The sequence below is a fragment of the Coregonus clupeaformis genome, chromosome 21 (genome assembly GCF_020615455.1).
Source record: "Coregonus clupeaformis isolate EN_2021a chromosome 21, ASM2061545v1, whole genome shotgun sequence".
NCBI lineage: Eukaryota > Metazoa > Chordata > Actinopteri > Salmoniformes > Salmonidae > Coregonus > Coregonus clupeaformis.
In genome coordinates, this window is record NC_059212.1 from 31,120,523 (window position 1) to 31,138,104 (window position 17,582).

The 17,582-nt window shown below is 42.7% G+C and overlaps 1 protein-coding gene across 1 annotated transcript in view; it reads right to left on the reverse strand.

Moving 5' to 3' along the window:
* The window catches only part of LOC121535210 (pappalysin-2-like), an 81,239-nt gene that overhangs the window by 25,590 nt on the left and 38,067 nt on the right, over positions 1-17,582 (reverse strand). The window contains exons 9-16 of the mRNA XM_041842044.1: positions 15,363-15,491; positions 14,886-14,971; positions 12,731-12,927; positions 12,480-12,599; positions 12,014-12,149; positions 11,452-11,626; positions 10,959-11,130; positions 10,127-10,304 (exon numbers count right to left, since the gene is read on the reverse strand). Of these exons, the coding sequence (XP_041697978.1) occupies positions 10,127-10,304; positions 10,959-11,130; positions 11,452-11,626; positions 12,014-12,149; positions 12,480-12,599; positions 12,731-12,927; positions 14,886-14,971; positions 15,363-15,491 (1,193 nt within the window). The remainder of the gene's footprint in view (positions 1-10,126; positions 10,305-10,958; positions 11,131-11,451; positions 11,627-12,013; positions 12,150-12,479; positions 12,600-12,730; positions 12,928-14,885; positions 14,972-15,362; positions 15,492-17,582) is intronic.

Here is a 17,582-nt window from a genome sequence, read left to right on the forward strand (position 1 = left end):
TATTTTTCTTGGTCCATGCCCCACTAGCGTCCTTCACACACCTGCTGATGTGATCGCCACTGTACGATTTGTGGATAGTGGTGCACATGACCACCTCTCTGGTATCCATCCACTTTACAAAGAGCAGGTCATCTTTACGAATCGGATGAGCCCTGCATCAATACATCAAATAAACAACACACACACACACATACATAAATATATATATATATATATATATATATATATATATATATATATATATATATATATATATATATATATATATATATATATATACCCACACACTATCTCACAAAAGTGAGTACACCCCTCACATTTTTGTAAATATTTGAGTATATCTTTTCATGTGACAACACTGAAGTAGTGAGTGTACAGCTTGTATAACAGTGTAAATTTGCTGTCCCCTCAAAATAACTCAACACACAGCCATTGATGTCTAAACCGCTGGCAACAAAAGTGAGTACACCCCTAAGTGAAAATGTCCAAATTGGGCCCAAAGTGTCAATATTTTGTGTGGCCACCATCATTTTCCAGCACTGCCTTAACCCTCTTGGGCATGGAGTTCACCAGAGCTTCACAGGTTGCCACTGGAGTCCTCTTCCAATCCTCCATGACGACATCACGGAGCTGGTGGATGTTAGAGACCTTGCACTCCTCCACCTTCCGTTTGAGGATGCCCCACAGATGCTCAATAGGGTTTAGGTCTGGAGACATGCTTGGCCAGTCCATCACCTTTACCCTCAGCTTCTTTAGCACGGCAGTGGTTGTCTTGGAGGTGTGTTTGGTGTCGTTATCATGTTGGAATACTGCCCTGCGGCCCAGTCTCCGAAGGGAGGGGATCATGCTCTGCTTCAGTATGTCACAGTATATGTTGGCATTCATGGTTCCCTCAATGAACTGTAGCTCCCCAGTGCCGGCAGCACTCATGCAGCCCCAGACCATGACACTCCCACCACCATGCTTGACTGTAGGCAAGACACACTTGTCTTTGTACTCCTCACCTGGTTGCTGCCACACACGTTTGACACCATCTGAACCAAATAAGTTTATCCTGGTTCCAGTAATCCATGTCCTTAGTCTGCTTGTCTTCAGCAAACTGTTTGCGGGCTTTCTTGTGCATCATCTTTAGAAGAGGCTTCCTTCTGGGACGACAGCCATGCAGACCAATTTGATGCAGTGTGCGGCGTATGGTCTGAGCACTGACAGGCTGACCCCCGACCCCTTCAACCTCTGCAGCAATGCTGGCAGCACTCATACGTCTATTTCCCAAAGACAACCTCTGGATATGACGCTGAGCACGTGCACTCAACTTCTTTGGTCGACCATGGCGAGGCCTGTTCTCAGTGGAACCTGTCCTGTTAAACCGCTGTATGGTCTTGGCCACCGTGCTGCATCTCAGTTTCAGGGTCTTGGCAATCTTCTTATAGCCCAGGCCATCTTTATGTAGAGCAACAATTCTTTTTTTCAGATCCTGAAAAATGACCACTTTAAGCCGTACACTCCACAGAGCTGGGCTTTACGGAAGAGTGGCCAGAAAAAAGCCATTGCTTAAAGAAAAAAATAAGCAAACACGTTTGGTGTTCGCCAAAAGGCATGTGGGAGACTCCCCAAACATATAGAAGAAGGTACTTTGGTCAGATGAGACTCAAATTAAGCTTTTTGGCCATCAAGGAAAATGCTATGTCTGGCGCAAACCCAACACCTCTCATCACCCCGAGAACACCATCCCCACAGTGAAGCATGGTGGTGGCAGCATCGGTGGTGGCAGCATCGGCAGGGACTGGGAAACTGGTCAAAATTGAAGGAATGATGGATGGCGCTAAATACAGGGAAGTTCTTGAGGGAAACCTGTTTCAGTCTTCCAGAGATTTGAGACTGGGACGGAGTTTCACCTTCCAGCAGGACAATGACCCTAAGCATACTGCTAAAGAAACACTAGAGTGGTTTAAGGGGAAATATTTAAATGTCTTGGAATGGCCTACTGAAATCCTAGACCTTAATCCAATTGAGAATCTGTTGTATGACTTAAAGATTGCTGTACACCAGCGGAACCCATCCAACTTGAAGGAGCTGGAGCAGTCTTGCCTTGAAGAATGGGCAAAAATCCCAGTGGCTAGATGTGCCAAGCTTATAAAGACATACCCCAAGAGACTTGCAGCTGTAATTGCTGTAAAAGGTGGCTCTACAAAGTATATACTTTTTTTGGGGGGGGGGGTTGGGGGGGGGGGGGGTGAATAGTTATGCACGCTCAAGTTTTCTGTTTCTTTGTCTTATTTCTTGTTTGTTTCACAATAAAACATATTTTGCATCTTCAAAGTTGTAGACACCTTGTGTAAATCAAATGATACAAACCTCCCAAAAAAATCCATTTTAATTCCAGGTTGTAAGACAACAAAATGGAAACATGCCAAGGGGGGTGAATACTTTTGTAAGCCACTGTATATATACAGCTCTGGAAAAAATTAAGAGACAACTGCAAATTTCTCTTAAATCAGCATTTCTACATGTATGACAGCGATTCCATTCCAGTGTCTGTTGAATTCCAACACAGGCACACCTCATTCTACTGAATTAGGTACTGATTAGGTGATCACCTGACCCAAATCTTATTTAACGAGGAAAAGTATAAAAACCACTGCGGTGGTCATCACTATCCTCTTGCAATACGACCAGCTGGATGGCAAAAACAGTGCTAATAGTACCTCAAAAGTAATATTAATCAAAAAATAACTATTGACCATGCCAAAAGAGTTGAAAAGGAACGTTTTGAGTGAGGAAAAGAAGGGTTCAATTCTGGCTTTACTGGCAGAGGGATACAGTGAGCGTCAGGTTGCTTCCATCCTTAAAATTTCAAAGACGGTGGTTCATAAGAACAAGGTCAAGCAGCAGACATTGGGGACAACAAAGCTACAGACCGGCAGAGGTATCTTCTCTGATGAGTCCAATTTTCAGCTTTGCCCAACACCTGGTGTCTAATGGTTAGACGGAGACCTGGAGAGGCCTACAAGCCACAGTGTCTTGCACCCACTGTGAAATTTGGTGGAGGATCGGTGATAATCTGGGGGTGCTTCAGCAAGGCTGGAATCGGGCAGATTTGTCTTTGTGAAGGACGCATGAATCAAGCCACGTACAAGGTTGTCCTGGAAGAAAACGTGCTTCCTTTTGCTCTGACATTGTTCCCCAACTCTGAGGATTGGTTTTTCCAGCAGGACAATGCACCATGCCACACAGCCAGGTCAATCAAGGTGTGGATGGAGGACCACCAGATCAAGCCCCTGTCATGGCCAGCCCAATCTCCAGACCTGAACCCCATTGAAAACTTCTGGAATGTGATCAAGAGGAAGATGGATGGTCACAAGGCATCAAACAAAGCCGAGCTGCTTGAATTATTGAGCCAGGAGTGGCACAAAATCACCCAACATCAATGTGAAAGACTGGTGGAGAGCATGCCAAGACGCATGAAAGTTGTGATTGAAAATCAGGGTTATTCCACCAAATATTGATTTCTGAACTCTTCCTAAGTTAAAACATTAGTATTGTGTTGTTTAAAAATGAACATGAACTTATTTTCTGTGCATTATTCGAGGTCTAACAACACTGCATCTTTTTTGTTATTTTGACCAGTTGTCATTTTCTGCAAATAAATGCTCTAAATGACAATATTTTTATTTGGAATTTGGGAGAAATGTTGTCAGTAGTTTATAGAATAAAACATAAATGTTAATTTCACCCAAACACATACATATAAATAGTAAAACCAGAGAAACTTAGATTTTTGCAGTGGTCTCTTAATTTTTTCCAGAGCTGTATATACACTGCTAAAAAAAATAAAGGGAACACTAAAATAACACATCCTAGATCTGAATGAATGAAATAATCTTATTAAATACTTTTTTCTTTACATAGTTGAATGTGCTGACAACAAAATTACACAAAAATTATCAATGGAAATCAAATTTATCAACCCATGGAGGTCTGGATTTGGAGTCACCCTCAAAATTAAAGTGGAAAACCACACTACAGGCTGATCCAACTTTGATGTAATGTCCTTAAAACAAGTCAAAATGAGGCTCAGTAGTGTGTGTGGCCTCCACGTGCCTGTATGACCTCCCTACAACGCCTGGGCATGCTCCTGATGAGGTGGCGGATGGTCTCCTGAGGGATCTCCTCCCAGACCTGGACTAAATCATCCGGCAACTCCTGGACAGTCTGTTGTGCAACGTGGCGTTGGTGGATGGAGCGAGACATGATGTCCCAGATGTGCTCAATTGGATTCAGGTCTGGGGAACGGGCGGGCCAGTCCATAGCATCAATGCCTTCCTCTTGCAGGAACCGCTGACACACTCCAGCCACATGAGGTCTAGCATTGTCTTGCATTAGGAGGAACCCAGGGCCAACCGCACCAGCATATGGTCTCACAAGGGGTCTGAGGATCTCATCTCGGTACCTAATGGCAGTCAGGCTACCTCTGGCGAGCACATGGAGGGCTGTGCGGCCCCCCAAAGAAATGCCACCCCACACCATGACTGACCCACCGCCAAACTGGTCATGCTGGAGGATGTTGCAGGCAGCAGAACGTTCTCCACGGCGTCTCCAGACTCTGTCACGTCTGTCACGTGCTCAGTGTGAACCTGCTTTCATCTGTGAAGAGCACAGGGCGCCAGTGGCGAATTTGCCAATCTTGGTGTTCTCTGGCAAATGCCAAACGTCCTGCACGGTGTTGGGCTGTAAGCACAACCCCCACCTGTGGACGTCGGGCCCTCATACCACCCTCATGGAGTCTGTTTCTGACCGTTTGAGCAGACACATGCACATTTGTGGCCTGCTGGAGGTCATTTTGCAGGGCTCTGGCAGTGCTCCTCCTGCTCCTCCTTGCACAAAGGCGGAGGTAGCAGTCCTGCTGCTGGGTTGTTGCCCTCCTACTGCCTCCTCCACGTCTCCTGATGTACTGGCCTGTCTCCTGGTAGCGCCTCCATGCTCTGGACAATACGCTGACAGACACAGCAAACCTTCTTGCCACAGCTCGCATTGATGTGCCATCCTGGATGAGCTGCACTACCTGAGCCACTTGTGTGGGTTGTAGACTCCGTCTCATGCTACCACTAGAGTGAAAGCACCGCCAGCATTCAAAAGTGACCAAAACATCAGCCAGGAAGCATAGGAACTGAGAAGTGGTCTGTGGTCACCACCTGCAAAACCAGTCCTTTATTGGGGGTGTCTTGCTAATTGCCTATAATTTCCACCTGTTGTCTATTCCATTTGCAAAACAGCATGTGAAATGTATTGTCAATCAGTGTTGCTTCCTAAGTGGACAGTTTGATTTCACAGAAGTGTGATTGACTTGGAGTTACATTGTGTTGTTTAAGTGTTCCCTTTTTTTTTGAGCAGTGTACATACAGTGGGGAGAACAAGTATTTGATACACTGCCGATTTTGCAGGTTGTCCTATTTACAAAGCATGTAGAGGTCTGTAATTTTTATCATAGGTACACTTCAACTGTGAGAGACGGAGTCTAAAACAAAAATCCAGAAAATCACATTGTATGATTTTTAAGTAATTAATTTGCACTTTATTGCATGACATAAGTATTTGATCACCTACCAACCAGTAAGAATTCCGGCTCTCACAGACCTGTTAGTTTTTCTTTAAGAAGCGCTCCTGTTCTCTACTCATTACCTGTATTAACTGCACCTGTTTGAACTCGTTACCTGTATAAAAGACACCTTTCCACACACTCAATCAAACAGACTCCAACCTCTCCACAATGTCCAAGACCAGAGAGCTGTGTAAGGACATCAGGGATAAAATTGTAGACCTGCACAAGGCTGGGATGGGCTACAGGACAATAGGTAAGCAGCTTGGTGAGAAGGCAACAACTGTTAGCGCAATTATTAGAAAATGGAAGAAGTTCAAGATGATGGTCAATCACCCTCGGTCTGGGGCTCCATGCAAGATCTCACCTCGTGGGACATCAATTATCATGAGGAAGGTGAGGGATCAGCCCAGAACTACACAGCAGGACCTGGTCAATGACCTGAAGAGAGCTGGGACCACAGTCTCAAAGAAAACCATTAGTAACACACTACGCCGTCATGGATTAAAATCCTGCAGCGCCCGCAAGGTCCCCCTGCTCAAGAAAGCACATATACATGCCCGTCTGAAGTTTGCCAATGAACATCTCAATGATTCAGAGTAGAACTGGGTGAAAGTGTTGTGGTCAGATGAGACCAAAATGGAGGTCTTTGGCATCAACTCAACTCGCCGTGTTTGGAGGAGGAGGAATGCTGCCTATGACCCAAGAACACCATCCCCACCGTCAAACATGGAGGTGGAAACATTATGCTTTGGGGGTGTTTTTCTACTAAGGGGACAGGACAACTTCACCGCATCAAAGGGACGATGGACGGGGCCATGTACCGTCAAATCTTGGGTGAGAACCTCCTTCCCTCAGCCAGGGCATTGAACATGGGTCGTGGATGGGTCTTCCAGCATGACAATGACCCAAAACACACGGCCAAGGCAACAAAGGAGAGGCTCAAGAAGAAGCACATTAAGGTCCTGGAGTGGCCTAGCCAGTCTCCAGACCTTAATCCCATAGAAAATCTGTGGAGGGAGCTGAAAGTTCGAGTTGCCAAACGTCAGCCTCGAAACCTTAATGACTTGGAGAAGATCTGCAAAGAGGAGTGGAACAAAATCCCTCCTAAGATGTGTGCAAACCTGGTGGCCAACTACAAGAAACGTCTGACCTCTGTGATTGCCAACAAGGGTTTTGCCACCAAGTACTAAGTCATGTTTTGCAGAGGGGTCAAATACTTTTTCCCTCATTAAAATGCTAAATCAATTTATAACATTTCTGACATGAGTTTTTCTGGATTTTTTTGTTGTTATTCTGTCTCTCACTGTTCAAATAAACCTACCATTAAAATTATAGACTGATCATTACTTTGTCAGTGGGCAAACGTACAAAATCAGCAGGGGATCAAATACTTTTTTCCCTCACTGTATATAGCAATCAAAGAAAAATATCTCAAATGAATAATCTGCAACCATTTAAACAACTGCATTAGCATCAGAATAAAAAAATTATTTTACTTGCCAGTCCAAAATTGAATCTTTGCCGTCCAAAAAGATGTCTTCAGCGTTTGAGTCTACACTGTAATCATTAACTGAGTCCTCAACTTCTTCCATGTCACTTTCCCGATCGATTTCTGCAATAACTTATTCAAAATCTGTATACTTGGTCTTCGATTGAGCTTTTCCTGTTTTATTAGCCATGTTCTACTTTCTAAATTAGCAATAAACTTGGTAGAACTAATCGAGCGTGCGTGCGTAATGCGACTTCCCCTTTGTCCTCTGGATTTTCTCCTGAATGTATGTTATTGCACGCGAGCTTAGCACAATGACTTTTACTCACACAAAGGGCCATCACATACTCCTGTAAAGCACAGCTCATTGGCTATCTAGCTAGCTATTTTTCAAAATGATAGGTGGTCATTGGACCAAGATACAGTCAATCAAGTGAACACCGCCCGTCTCATTGGTGCGTGATTAGATCAGCCCTTGGTGGGCTAAAATAACTTTTGTGTAGCCTATACGTCATGCAGAATGCTGATAAAAGTTTGGTTGCCTTCTTGAGTATCGCAGAAAAACAGAACTTGACTGGGTGAAACAAGGTGTAGTGTTTATCGTACGTCAAAATGCTTTGTTGCATTATTTACCTTCAGATGTGAATGTATCAAAGAGGTCGTCATGATAAAAGTGTTTTGTTGTTGTGCACTATCCTCAAACAATAGCATGGTAATTTTTCGCTGTAATAGCTACTGTAAATTGGACACTGCAGTTAGATTAACAATAATTTAAGCTTTCTGCCCATATAAGATATGTCTGCTCGGGAAAGTTTGCTTTTGTATACAACGTCATTCTAGTCACATTGTCCGTATTGAGTAAGAACTGTCCCAATTAATGGACACCGATCCAGTAGAGATTAAAAAACTATTTAAAAACCTGTTACACTCTGAGCGGTTGTTTTGGGCCCGGTACCGGCTCCACGGAGCTTAAGTGGAAAGCTACCATTCGAAAGCTCTTGTCTTTTTGGCGATGTCAAGTTCCACATTTTCCATCCACATTTAATATGACATTACCTTGAATGCATGCTCCATATGCGCCATTGATCAATCTCGCTCGTTTCCAATGGGAAAACGAATGGGAAAAGAAGTTTGAAGTTTCCTCGCCTGTCTGTGTGTTATTTCAAAAAACAAGTACCGATGACTAGGTTCATTTTAAGATGTCAGGCTTGAATACCAGTTTAGCCATTTTCGCACAGTGAGGTACCACCCAAACCAGATCAAACCAGACGCATGTGATCTTATAGCGGACGAACTGGGAATCAGACTTGAGATCTGATTACGGCAATGAAAAGGTTACGACTTCATATGTACAGTATATAATTCCTCTAATACAAAGAATAAAGGCATGGCACATTGCACAAGCCCTGCGCTTTTAAAATGGCTGTGTTCCTACGGGAATTGTGCATGTTTAGAGCGCCACCATTACGAAAAAGATATGAAGAAAAAAACATGTAAAAAAAGTACTTATATCCTTTTAGAATGGTCATTGGTGACATATTTTCTTTCAAACCCAGACATTCAAATGTCCTATTCTCTCACATGGGGACAATTTGGGAACCAAAACCCCCCAAGATGTATATCCCTGCTGTTGTTCTGGCTCTGTAATAGTCACGTTGTTGCTATACAACTGTATCAGAATCCCACGGTTCTTACCTTTCTAACAGTACTATGCATGTGTCTTTAGGACATATAGTTTTGAAATCGAAACGTATCTAATAAAGATAGTTTACAATTTAAGTGTCGCTTAGAAAATGCCACCAGAGGGCGTCAGAGTTTAACAGGAATAGTTTCACCGTATTAAAATGAGAGTTCAGCTCATGTAACATGGTTGACCTTAAAATGAGGGACAGGTTGTTTTTTTAAACTTTAAAATGAATCACTAATAACATGAAATAAATCATAATCTTCAGAAATGACTTTGTGGGTTAAGTGGGTTAAAATCTTCCTAGAAGTCACAGAGAATGCACAGATTATTATTTAATTGTCCATGTAGTGTATATTAAAGGGCACTTCATTTAATATAACAGGCTTTTAAAAATGCAATATTTGTGCACAATCTCTACTTAAAATATCAAAGGCACTCATTTCGTGGAACGACCCATCTATCCCTTTTCCTTTCGGAAGAGAAAATGTTATGTTGTCAATAATAACTTTGGGTAGCGATCATGTGAGTGAGTGATCTCGGAGTAAAACCCTGTAATAGAAGATAGAAGCCAGGGGTAAAACCCTGGAGTAGAAGATATAAGCCATGGTTAAAACCCTGGAGTAGAAGCTACAAGCCAGGGGTAAAACCCTGGAGTAGAAGCTACAAGCCAGGGGTAAAACCCTGGAGTAGAAGCTACAAGCCATGGGTAAAACCCTGGAGTAGAAGCTACAAGCCAGGGGTAAAACCATGTAATAGATGATAGAAGCCAGGGGCCCTGAGGTAAATTAAATGGCAGCATGTTCTTACCAGCGTGAGCCCCACTTGGCCCTGCTGGCGACTCCAGAGTTAGAAACCCTCTCGTTTGCCTTATTTATTCTCTTCACCTGTCACCTGCTACTTTTCTATTTACACAGAGCCTAAAGGCATATGTCCACTGGAAGCCAACCAAGATCAACTGCCAAGCTGTTCAGTTCAGTCCCAGTCCCAGGGCCGGCAGAGCAGCCTCGCCTTAAAATAACCTCTAATAGGTCAAAGCAGAGCAACACAGACACACTCCTACGCCATGATGCCATATCAGGCTAGACTCCAAGCCCCTCTGTGCACCCAACCAACATGAGGTAATAGACTGAGACTTCTCAGGTGAACTAGAAAACAGCAATAACCGCCTCATGGTCAAGCTAATTTATTTTCCTCTCTGAGAATTTTAGAACGTGCCAATCATTTTGTGTAAATGACTGAATGAATATCAACTTCCCACTTCATTAAAATGATAAATGGACCTATAATCATAAAATACAATGCACTGTATGTAAATTTGTATAATTACAACTGTACTGTTAATTATACATACCCTGGAGTATGGCAGGGGGGTTGCAGGTGAAAGAGCACTGCTTGCCAAATGTTGTGCCCCAGGGGCAGCTGAAGACAGCAAAGTAGACGTGAGACTGGTGAGGGGGGCCACAGTCGATTGGCTGACAGCTCACAACATGGTCCCATGCTCCATGTACACACTGAAGCTCTGTTTCTCTCTTTCAATTGAAGATGAATAAATAAACATTACACAGTCATGATGTGCTTTGGCATTCTACTACAGTAATATAAATATCTACTACTGGTGCTACTTGTAGTAGTTCCTATATTTCGACAGTCATAGTAGGCTAGTAATATTTTATGTTACTTTTACAATGCTCTCAAATTCAATGTTGATGTGTAGGGGGATAAAGTGGAGGGGGCTTATAATATATACTTTACATATGATTTCTATTATGCTCTGAATTGTTTAAATATAGTGAGGTTCTAAGGTTGTCAACCCTAGTCTAATCCTAGTGTTGTGCTTACCTGATGGGGTAAGACCCTAGTTTAATCCCAGTGTTGTGCTTACCTGATGGGGTAAGACCCTAGTCTAATCCCAGTGTTGTGTTTACCTGATGGGGTAAGACCCTAGTCTAATCCCAGTGTTGTGCTTACCTGATGGGGTAAGACCCTAGTCTAATCCCAGTGTTGTGCTTACCTGATGGGGTAAGACCCTAGTCTAATCCTAGTGTTGTGCTTACCTGATGGGGTAAGACCCTAGTCTAATCCTAGTGTTGTGCTTACCTGATGGGGTAAGACCCTAGTCTAATCCTAGTGTTGTGCTTACCTAATGGGGTAAGACCCTAGTCTAATCCCAGTGTTGTGCTTACCTGAAAGGGTGGGTGGCCCTTGCCACTGAGCACAGTGAGAGTAAAACCTTGATGACAGTGGACAGTGCAGTGAGAGGTCTCAGTCCTCTCTGTCCCGGGGTTGCAGGTGACAGAGGCATGTTCCAGCTGAGGAGGACTGCATGTGTCCATCTGGCAGGGCCGTCGTGAACAGCTGGGCCACCACAATCACACACGCACAGAGGGAGAGGATAAACACAGAGAGAAAGGTATGAGTTGAGTAATGTTTTTAGAATTTTGTTGATTATTTAAATTTTCAACAGATATGGTAACACATATCACACACTTTGTGTGTATGTGTGTGTGTGTGTGTGTGTTTGCATGGCTATGTTACGTGTTGTGTATGTGTGTGTGTATGTCTGAATGACTGTGTGTGTGTGTGTCTGTGTGTGCACATGTGTGTGCCTGTACATGTACATATGTGCGTGTGTGTGTGTGCATGTGGAAGCCCTAGGAGACCCCACCCTCAGCGCACCCAGTGAGGGCAAGGGCGCTGAAGTGACACGACGTGCGCAGAGCGACTCCCGTCACGGCAACGAAGGGCGAGGAGAAGTTGAGGATGACAGCGGTGGTCAGGAAGAAGGGTTGACTCAGGTTGTGTGTCACGTTCACCACCAGGGGATTATGCTGGCACGACAGCTCAAAGGAACCTGAGGACAGACACAAGCCCTTCTTCAATTAATTTTTCCTCGATTCCTCATCTTCTCAAAACATATTGAACAAGAAGGTCCAAGGGGAGGGACCTTGGTCCTTATCCTCAACTACAGTTGAGAAGTAGGTGAGGAGAAGGGATGCGAGGAATTGCGAAAAGAGGAATTGAGATGGAGCCCCAGACAGGAATAAGACATGAATGCTTACTCACTTTAAATATCACATGGTCATCAATGTAACCAGCCATCATGACTTGAGACGTCCCTAGCCATAACCCTAACTCTACGTATGTGTGAAGACATCTTGGCTTGGAAAATGTTTATTCAAACAGTCAGTCAGCTCTTTTGTCTGTCAAGGTGAACAGGGTCAGTAGTTCAAGTTCCTACCCAAGGAGTGGTTTCTGCCACCAGTATCACACAGTTGGATGAAGACTGTTTTCCTGCACTGCTCTCCAGGCCAGGCTCCGTCCGAGGCCAGATAGATGATGACAGACGTGGCGACTCCAGGTTGCGCAAATCCCACCTGGGCAAACAATTAGAGTTATTATGATAACAACCCAATGAGTTCAACTTAATAATAATCAGTTCCTGAATGTTCCCCACTTCAATGATAATTAGATTGCATGGTAATGATACCGGGGAAAATATGACAACAGAAACCACAGAAACTGTGACAAACGTGGCATGACAAATTGGGAGAAAGTACAAAGATGTGCCCTGGAACATAACAAATGACTGTTGGAATATTACTTTGGAGAGTGTCAAATAGTGTGTGGGCCCTGATCAAAGGTAGTGCACTATAAAGGGAATAGGGTGCCACATGCATCCTCTGTGGTGGCTTGGAGAACACTACCTTTAGCCATACTGTATCTTCCGCGTCAGAGTGGGTCTGAGTGTACGGCTGGGCCGTGCATGGAAACCATATGTCATGTGATGGCTTCTCATTCATCTCCAGGTACTGGGGCTTGCATAGCTTTAATAAAAGGGGAATCATACAGTAATTATTTAAAACCTTCATAACAACACTCAATATTGTCACATTTACAGAAAGATAACAATTGTATCCAGGAGGTGGAGGACAGGGCAGAGGTAAAGCACTGCTACCTTGCTAAGTGAGGGCTCTCCGGTGGCTCCCAGGGCAGGGCAATTGATTTGATCCTGATAGGAGGCTGCTGCGGTTGAAGCCCACTGGTCACTGTAACCATGAGGGGTGAAGTAACCACAGTCCTGTACGCTGGAGCCCCTCTCAAACACCTCACACACACCATCACCCTCAAACACGTAGCACAGGCTGGGTTCACCTAGAGGAACCAATGGAGGGAAAGATATGTGGTGAACAAGCTTGCGTCCCAAATGGAGCCATATTCCCTTTATAGTGCACTACTTTTGACCAGGACCCATAGGGCTGGTCGAAAGTAGTGCACTATATAAGGAATAGGGTGCCATTTGGTACTAACCCAGTCTGGTGGGGGGATTGCATTTTATAACAATAAGTAGATGATGTCATAAGAAAACATTACCTAACTGGAAAGATGTACTTCAATAATAAAGATTTCTGACAAAGGTTCAAAGAGAGAGAATAAAAAAGCTAAACATCATGTAATACACCAAATATTAATAATGAGTGGACCTGATGTGCATAACATCAGAGGCTGGACTTGGTCCTGTCTGTTTGTTACAGACAGCTGCATGGGTAGGAGAGAGTTTAGTCACTGACAAGGTATTGAATTGGCATAATTAATCCATGGAAATATGTCTCAAAAGTAAAGTCTAGACAATATGAAATCAAACCACATTATCATCATAGCAGGTTGTTTGGCCAATTGTGCATTGACCATAATGTACAGTATGTGTTTTTACTTCAGTTGTTTGTCACAGCAATATCACTCTCAGGATAATACGAGTTGATGTTCATGCTACAGATACATTGACCATTCTGGTGTTGTACGAGTTAACTTGTCAAGCATCAGAATACCCAAACATGGAAGCAAATTTGTGCATGACTGAGCGAGAGTGAGACACTATCTTGAATGGTGAAATGATTCCGTTTCATATGTGTTGCAATTTATCATGTGTTTTTGCCAAAGTTTTTTTTCCTGCTAGTTGTGTTTATTCCCTAAGAAAATGTAACACTTTCAGTCACGGCATCTCTGAACCTTCACGGAGGTGCTTTCTTTTTTCTCCCTTGACGAAATTGAGGGTCTGTTGACGTCCCAGCTGAGTAATGGATTCACAAAATTCTGTGCCAAATGGCACCCAATTCCCTTTATAATGCACTACTAAAAAATATATATATATTATGTGTATGTCATTGATTCTTGTCTTGTCCATTGATGATGCTTGAGGTTATAAAACAATTTCCCAAGTTGGGATTAATAAATTAATACTCTGTCAAAAGTAGTGCACTATAAAAGGAATATGGTGCCATTTGGGACATACACACATACAGTATGTGAGAATAGAACATGTAAATCCATTAAATTATATGAGTTACTCAGTAACCATTAGGCCTACTTCCTTGTGATCTATATTGTGAGCCAAATTACACATTTTATATGAAAGAAAACACATTGCTTTAACTAAGAGCATGATCATAAAGGAAGAGGACAAAAGCATTCCCCAGCATGGTGGATACATTTATAGGCGACACAAGAACACCGCAACTGTGAGGTTGACATTTGCTGTTGTTACTGTGTGTGCAATGTCTACTTTAAGCTTGCCAAGTCTCTGAATGAAAACCAGAGACAAGGCAGTGTGTCAGCTTGACAGCATTGTTGTGTTGTGGAAATCAAAACAAGCTAGCTGTAATAGTAAACTTACTTCAGGAAAGAAAAATACACTTCACAATTCACATCTCTGGGTGAGTGTTGTTTGAGTCTTTGAGTTCATATGTATTCGTTTTGAATTATATTTGATTATTGTATGCATAATACATAGTTTGGGTAAATTGAGATGGTTAAGCGCAGAATGACTCCAAATTACAGTGTTTGTGATATGAAATCAGTGCATGGAGCTAATGTGTGTGATGAGTGATGACTCTTTACTTAGTTAAGTGTTAAGTTGTGACCTGTCTTGACGTACACTAGTGTTCAACTTTATAAAGGCATTTTGACCGAGTTTGAATTGAAGCTTCTGCTTGCAATTACCGTTTTGGTTGAGTTCCATCAACATGGTCTAGTTGGGCTTCTGTTGCGGTCAGTCCACAGACTGTAGACTGAGACAAGGATTAGGAGAGCAGTCTTGTCTGTTCTTCACTCACCATTGCAGTTGAAGCCTGACTCCATGTGGCACTTCTTAGAGCAGCCATCACCATCCAACAGATTGCCATCATCACAGTCCTCTGTCCTACAGAGAGAGAGAGAGACAATAAGGATCAGTCATCTCCATAGGCCATACACTTTCATTACAAACACACATACTGTAGTTTGGTGTGACTTACACACTTGCTAACTTAATGAACCTGTCTATCCCTATCCTTGTCTCAAGTTTGAGGTTAGTGCTCATGATCTTCTTAGGGATTTTATATAACATCATGTCCTGTGTATTTGAAACTGTCTGTCCAAAGTGATGAAGGTTGACTTTTTTTTACCATGATTACAACATTGCTGTGTCTCAATTAATAGTATGAATTTAATCATATATTATGTACATTGTCATTCTACTGTTGGTGTTGTCTACAATGGATGAGAGAAAAGATGACATATCTGTGATGTGAATACTGTGTAAACTGACTGACCTCTGGAGTAGTCCGTCTCCGCAGTAGGCAGCTCCATGGGTATAGAGGAGAGGTGGGGAGAGCTCACTGAGGAGACCGTCTGCTTCCACCTGAACTCTGTACTGGTACTCCTCATCCTTTACAACGTCACTGTAGGAACACATCAAAACATGCAACATTCAAGTGTAAACATTGTTCAAATGACATGCTTGTCTCATGGAAATGTATTCCTAAATACAGATATAATTAACATTTTGGATTATTTCCAGGTCGAATTGTTGCATAGAGATACAAAATGACCAAAAACTAAAAAGTTCTATCAATCAACAACCATTTTGAACAGCAAGGTTAGATGGACACTGCACAGTGCACACACACAATACACAATAACAAAACAGATTGTTCTTGTCAGTGTTGGGGAGTAGTGAACTATACATGTAGTTCAACTAGTATTTTACTACTAATAATAATAATATAATAATAATAATAATAATAATAATAATAATAATAATAATAATAATAATGCCATTTGCAGACGCTTTTATCCAAAGCGACTTACAGTCATGCGTGCATACATTTTTGTGTATGGGTGGTCCCGGGGATCGAACCCACTACCCTATTTTAACTACATTTGGCAGTAGCTTGGTGGTAGTTATTTTTTTTGCCATGTAGCGGTGTAGCTAACTACTGGAACTATATACTACTTTTTTTTGCATAAAATAAAATATAGGTGAAGTAAGTGTATCCCATGCTATTTTAGTAATTTCCTAAAGTTTTCACAAAACAAGACAGGTCCTAACTTCTTTACACTAATTCTATGAGTTGGGAGTTTTTTGGCGACCCCTACAGTCTGAATGTCTTTTGCGGTCTCTCTGATCTCGCTCTTTTCCCTCTTGCCTTTTGGCGAGAGTGCCCACGAACTGTGAAGCAGAAAGAAACCTAGAAGAAACCTAGAAATATTGAATGTTGATAACTTAGATAACTTACTGGAAACAAAGTTGTGTAGTATACTGAATATTTACTACTACAGAAGAATCGAGCGCTTAGATAATCAGAGTGAGCTGAACCAGAGGGGAATTCTGACGTTTTTTCCTTTGATGTTTATGAAAAGAGAATCCTGGTGAGTTAGCTTTATGCTAGCCAAATTCTATGCCTGTCTTGATGAATAACTAAAGTGCACATGATATTTACAATCTAAAATCAGTCAGGATATTGACATAAGCATGTACTGTATGCTTTTGAGAGTGATGATCATTTAGATTTTAGAACGTTTTGCATTTTGCATTTGCTATCGCTACATGTGCATTGCTTTGTATGAGAGTGATTGAACAGTAATGGCGCTCGGCTGTAGTTGCCTTGTGGAGAAGAATGTGGGTTTTGCAACATAATCTGTAAATCCTTTTGAAACCTCTACATGATGATTAAAGTAAGAGACTGAATAGGTTTTGTACCCCCCGTTTGATTTGACGGCACCAGCGCCACCTGCCATCTTCTACAAACTAGATGGCGATGCTGAGGAGGGCACCTGTCTTGCTGGTTTCTGCTCGGCGTAGCTTTTTTGTGTTAATTATTCAAATTGAATACAATTTATTTATAAAGCCCTTTTTACATCAGCAGATGTCACAAAGTGCTTATACAGAAACCCAACCTAAAACCCCAAACAGCAAGCAATGCAGATGTAGAAGGAATTATCACTTTGTTTGCTCAGAATGTTAGTGCAATAATTTCCTACGATCGACAAACACTTCTGGATCATGAATCGGAAGCTACACATTTATCTCTCAGCCTCCCAGATCTGGAATACTGCATTCGCTCCTTTGTTTCCCGCACAGTGGGCCTACCTGTTGCTCCTGGCCGAGATGACCTAAGGCAATGCCGGCGACAAAGAAGAGGAAGGAAAGGGGGACTCCAAGCTAGGCTGAAAAGACGGGCTACACGGCCCCCTCTCCTAGTATCCTGATGGTTAATGTCCAATCGCTGGAAAATAAACTTTGTAAACTCAGAGCAAGGCTTCAATCACAGTGGGACATCAGGGAATGCTGTGTCTTTGTTTTTACTGAGATGTGGCTTAGGGACAATACACTCTACTCTGCTATTCTCCATATTCCGAATGGATCGAACGGCAGCTTCTGATAAGAGTCGGGGGGGAGGGGTATGTGTCACGACTTCCTCCGAAGCTGCCTCCTCTCCTTGTTCGGGCAGGCTTCGGCGTTCGTCGACACCGGCCTTCTAGCCACTGCC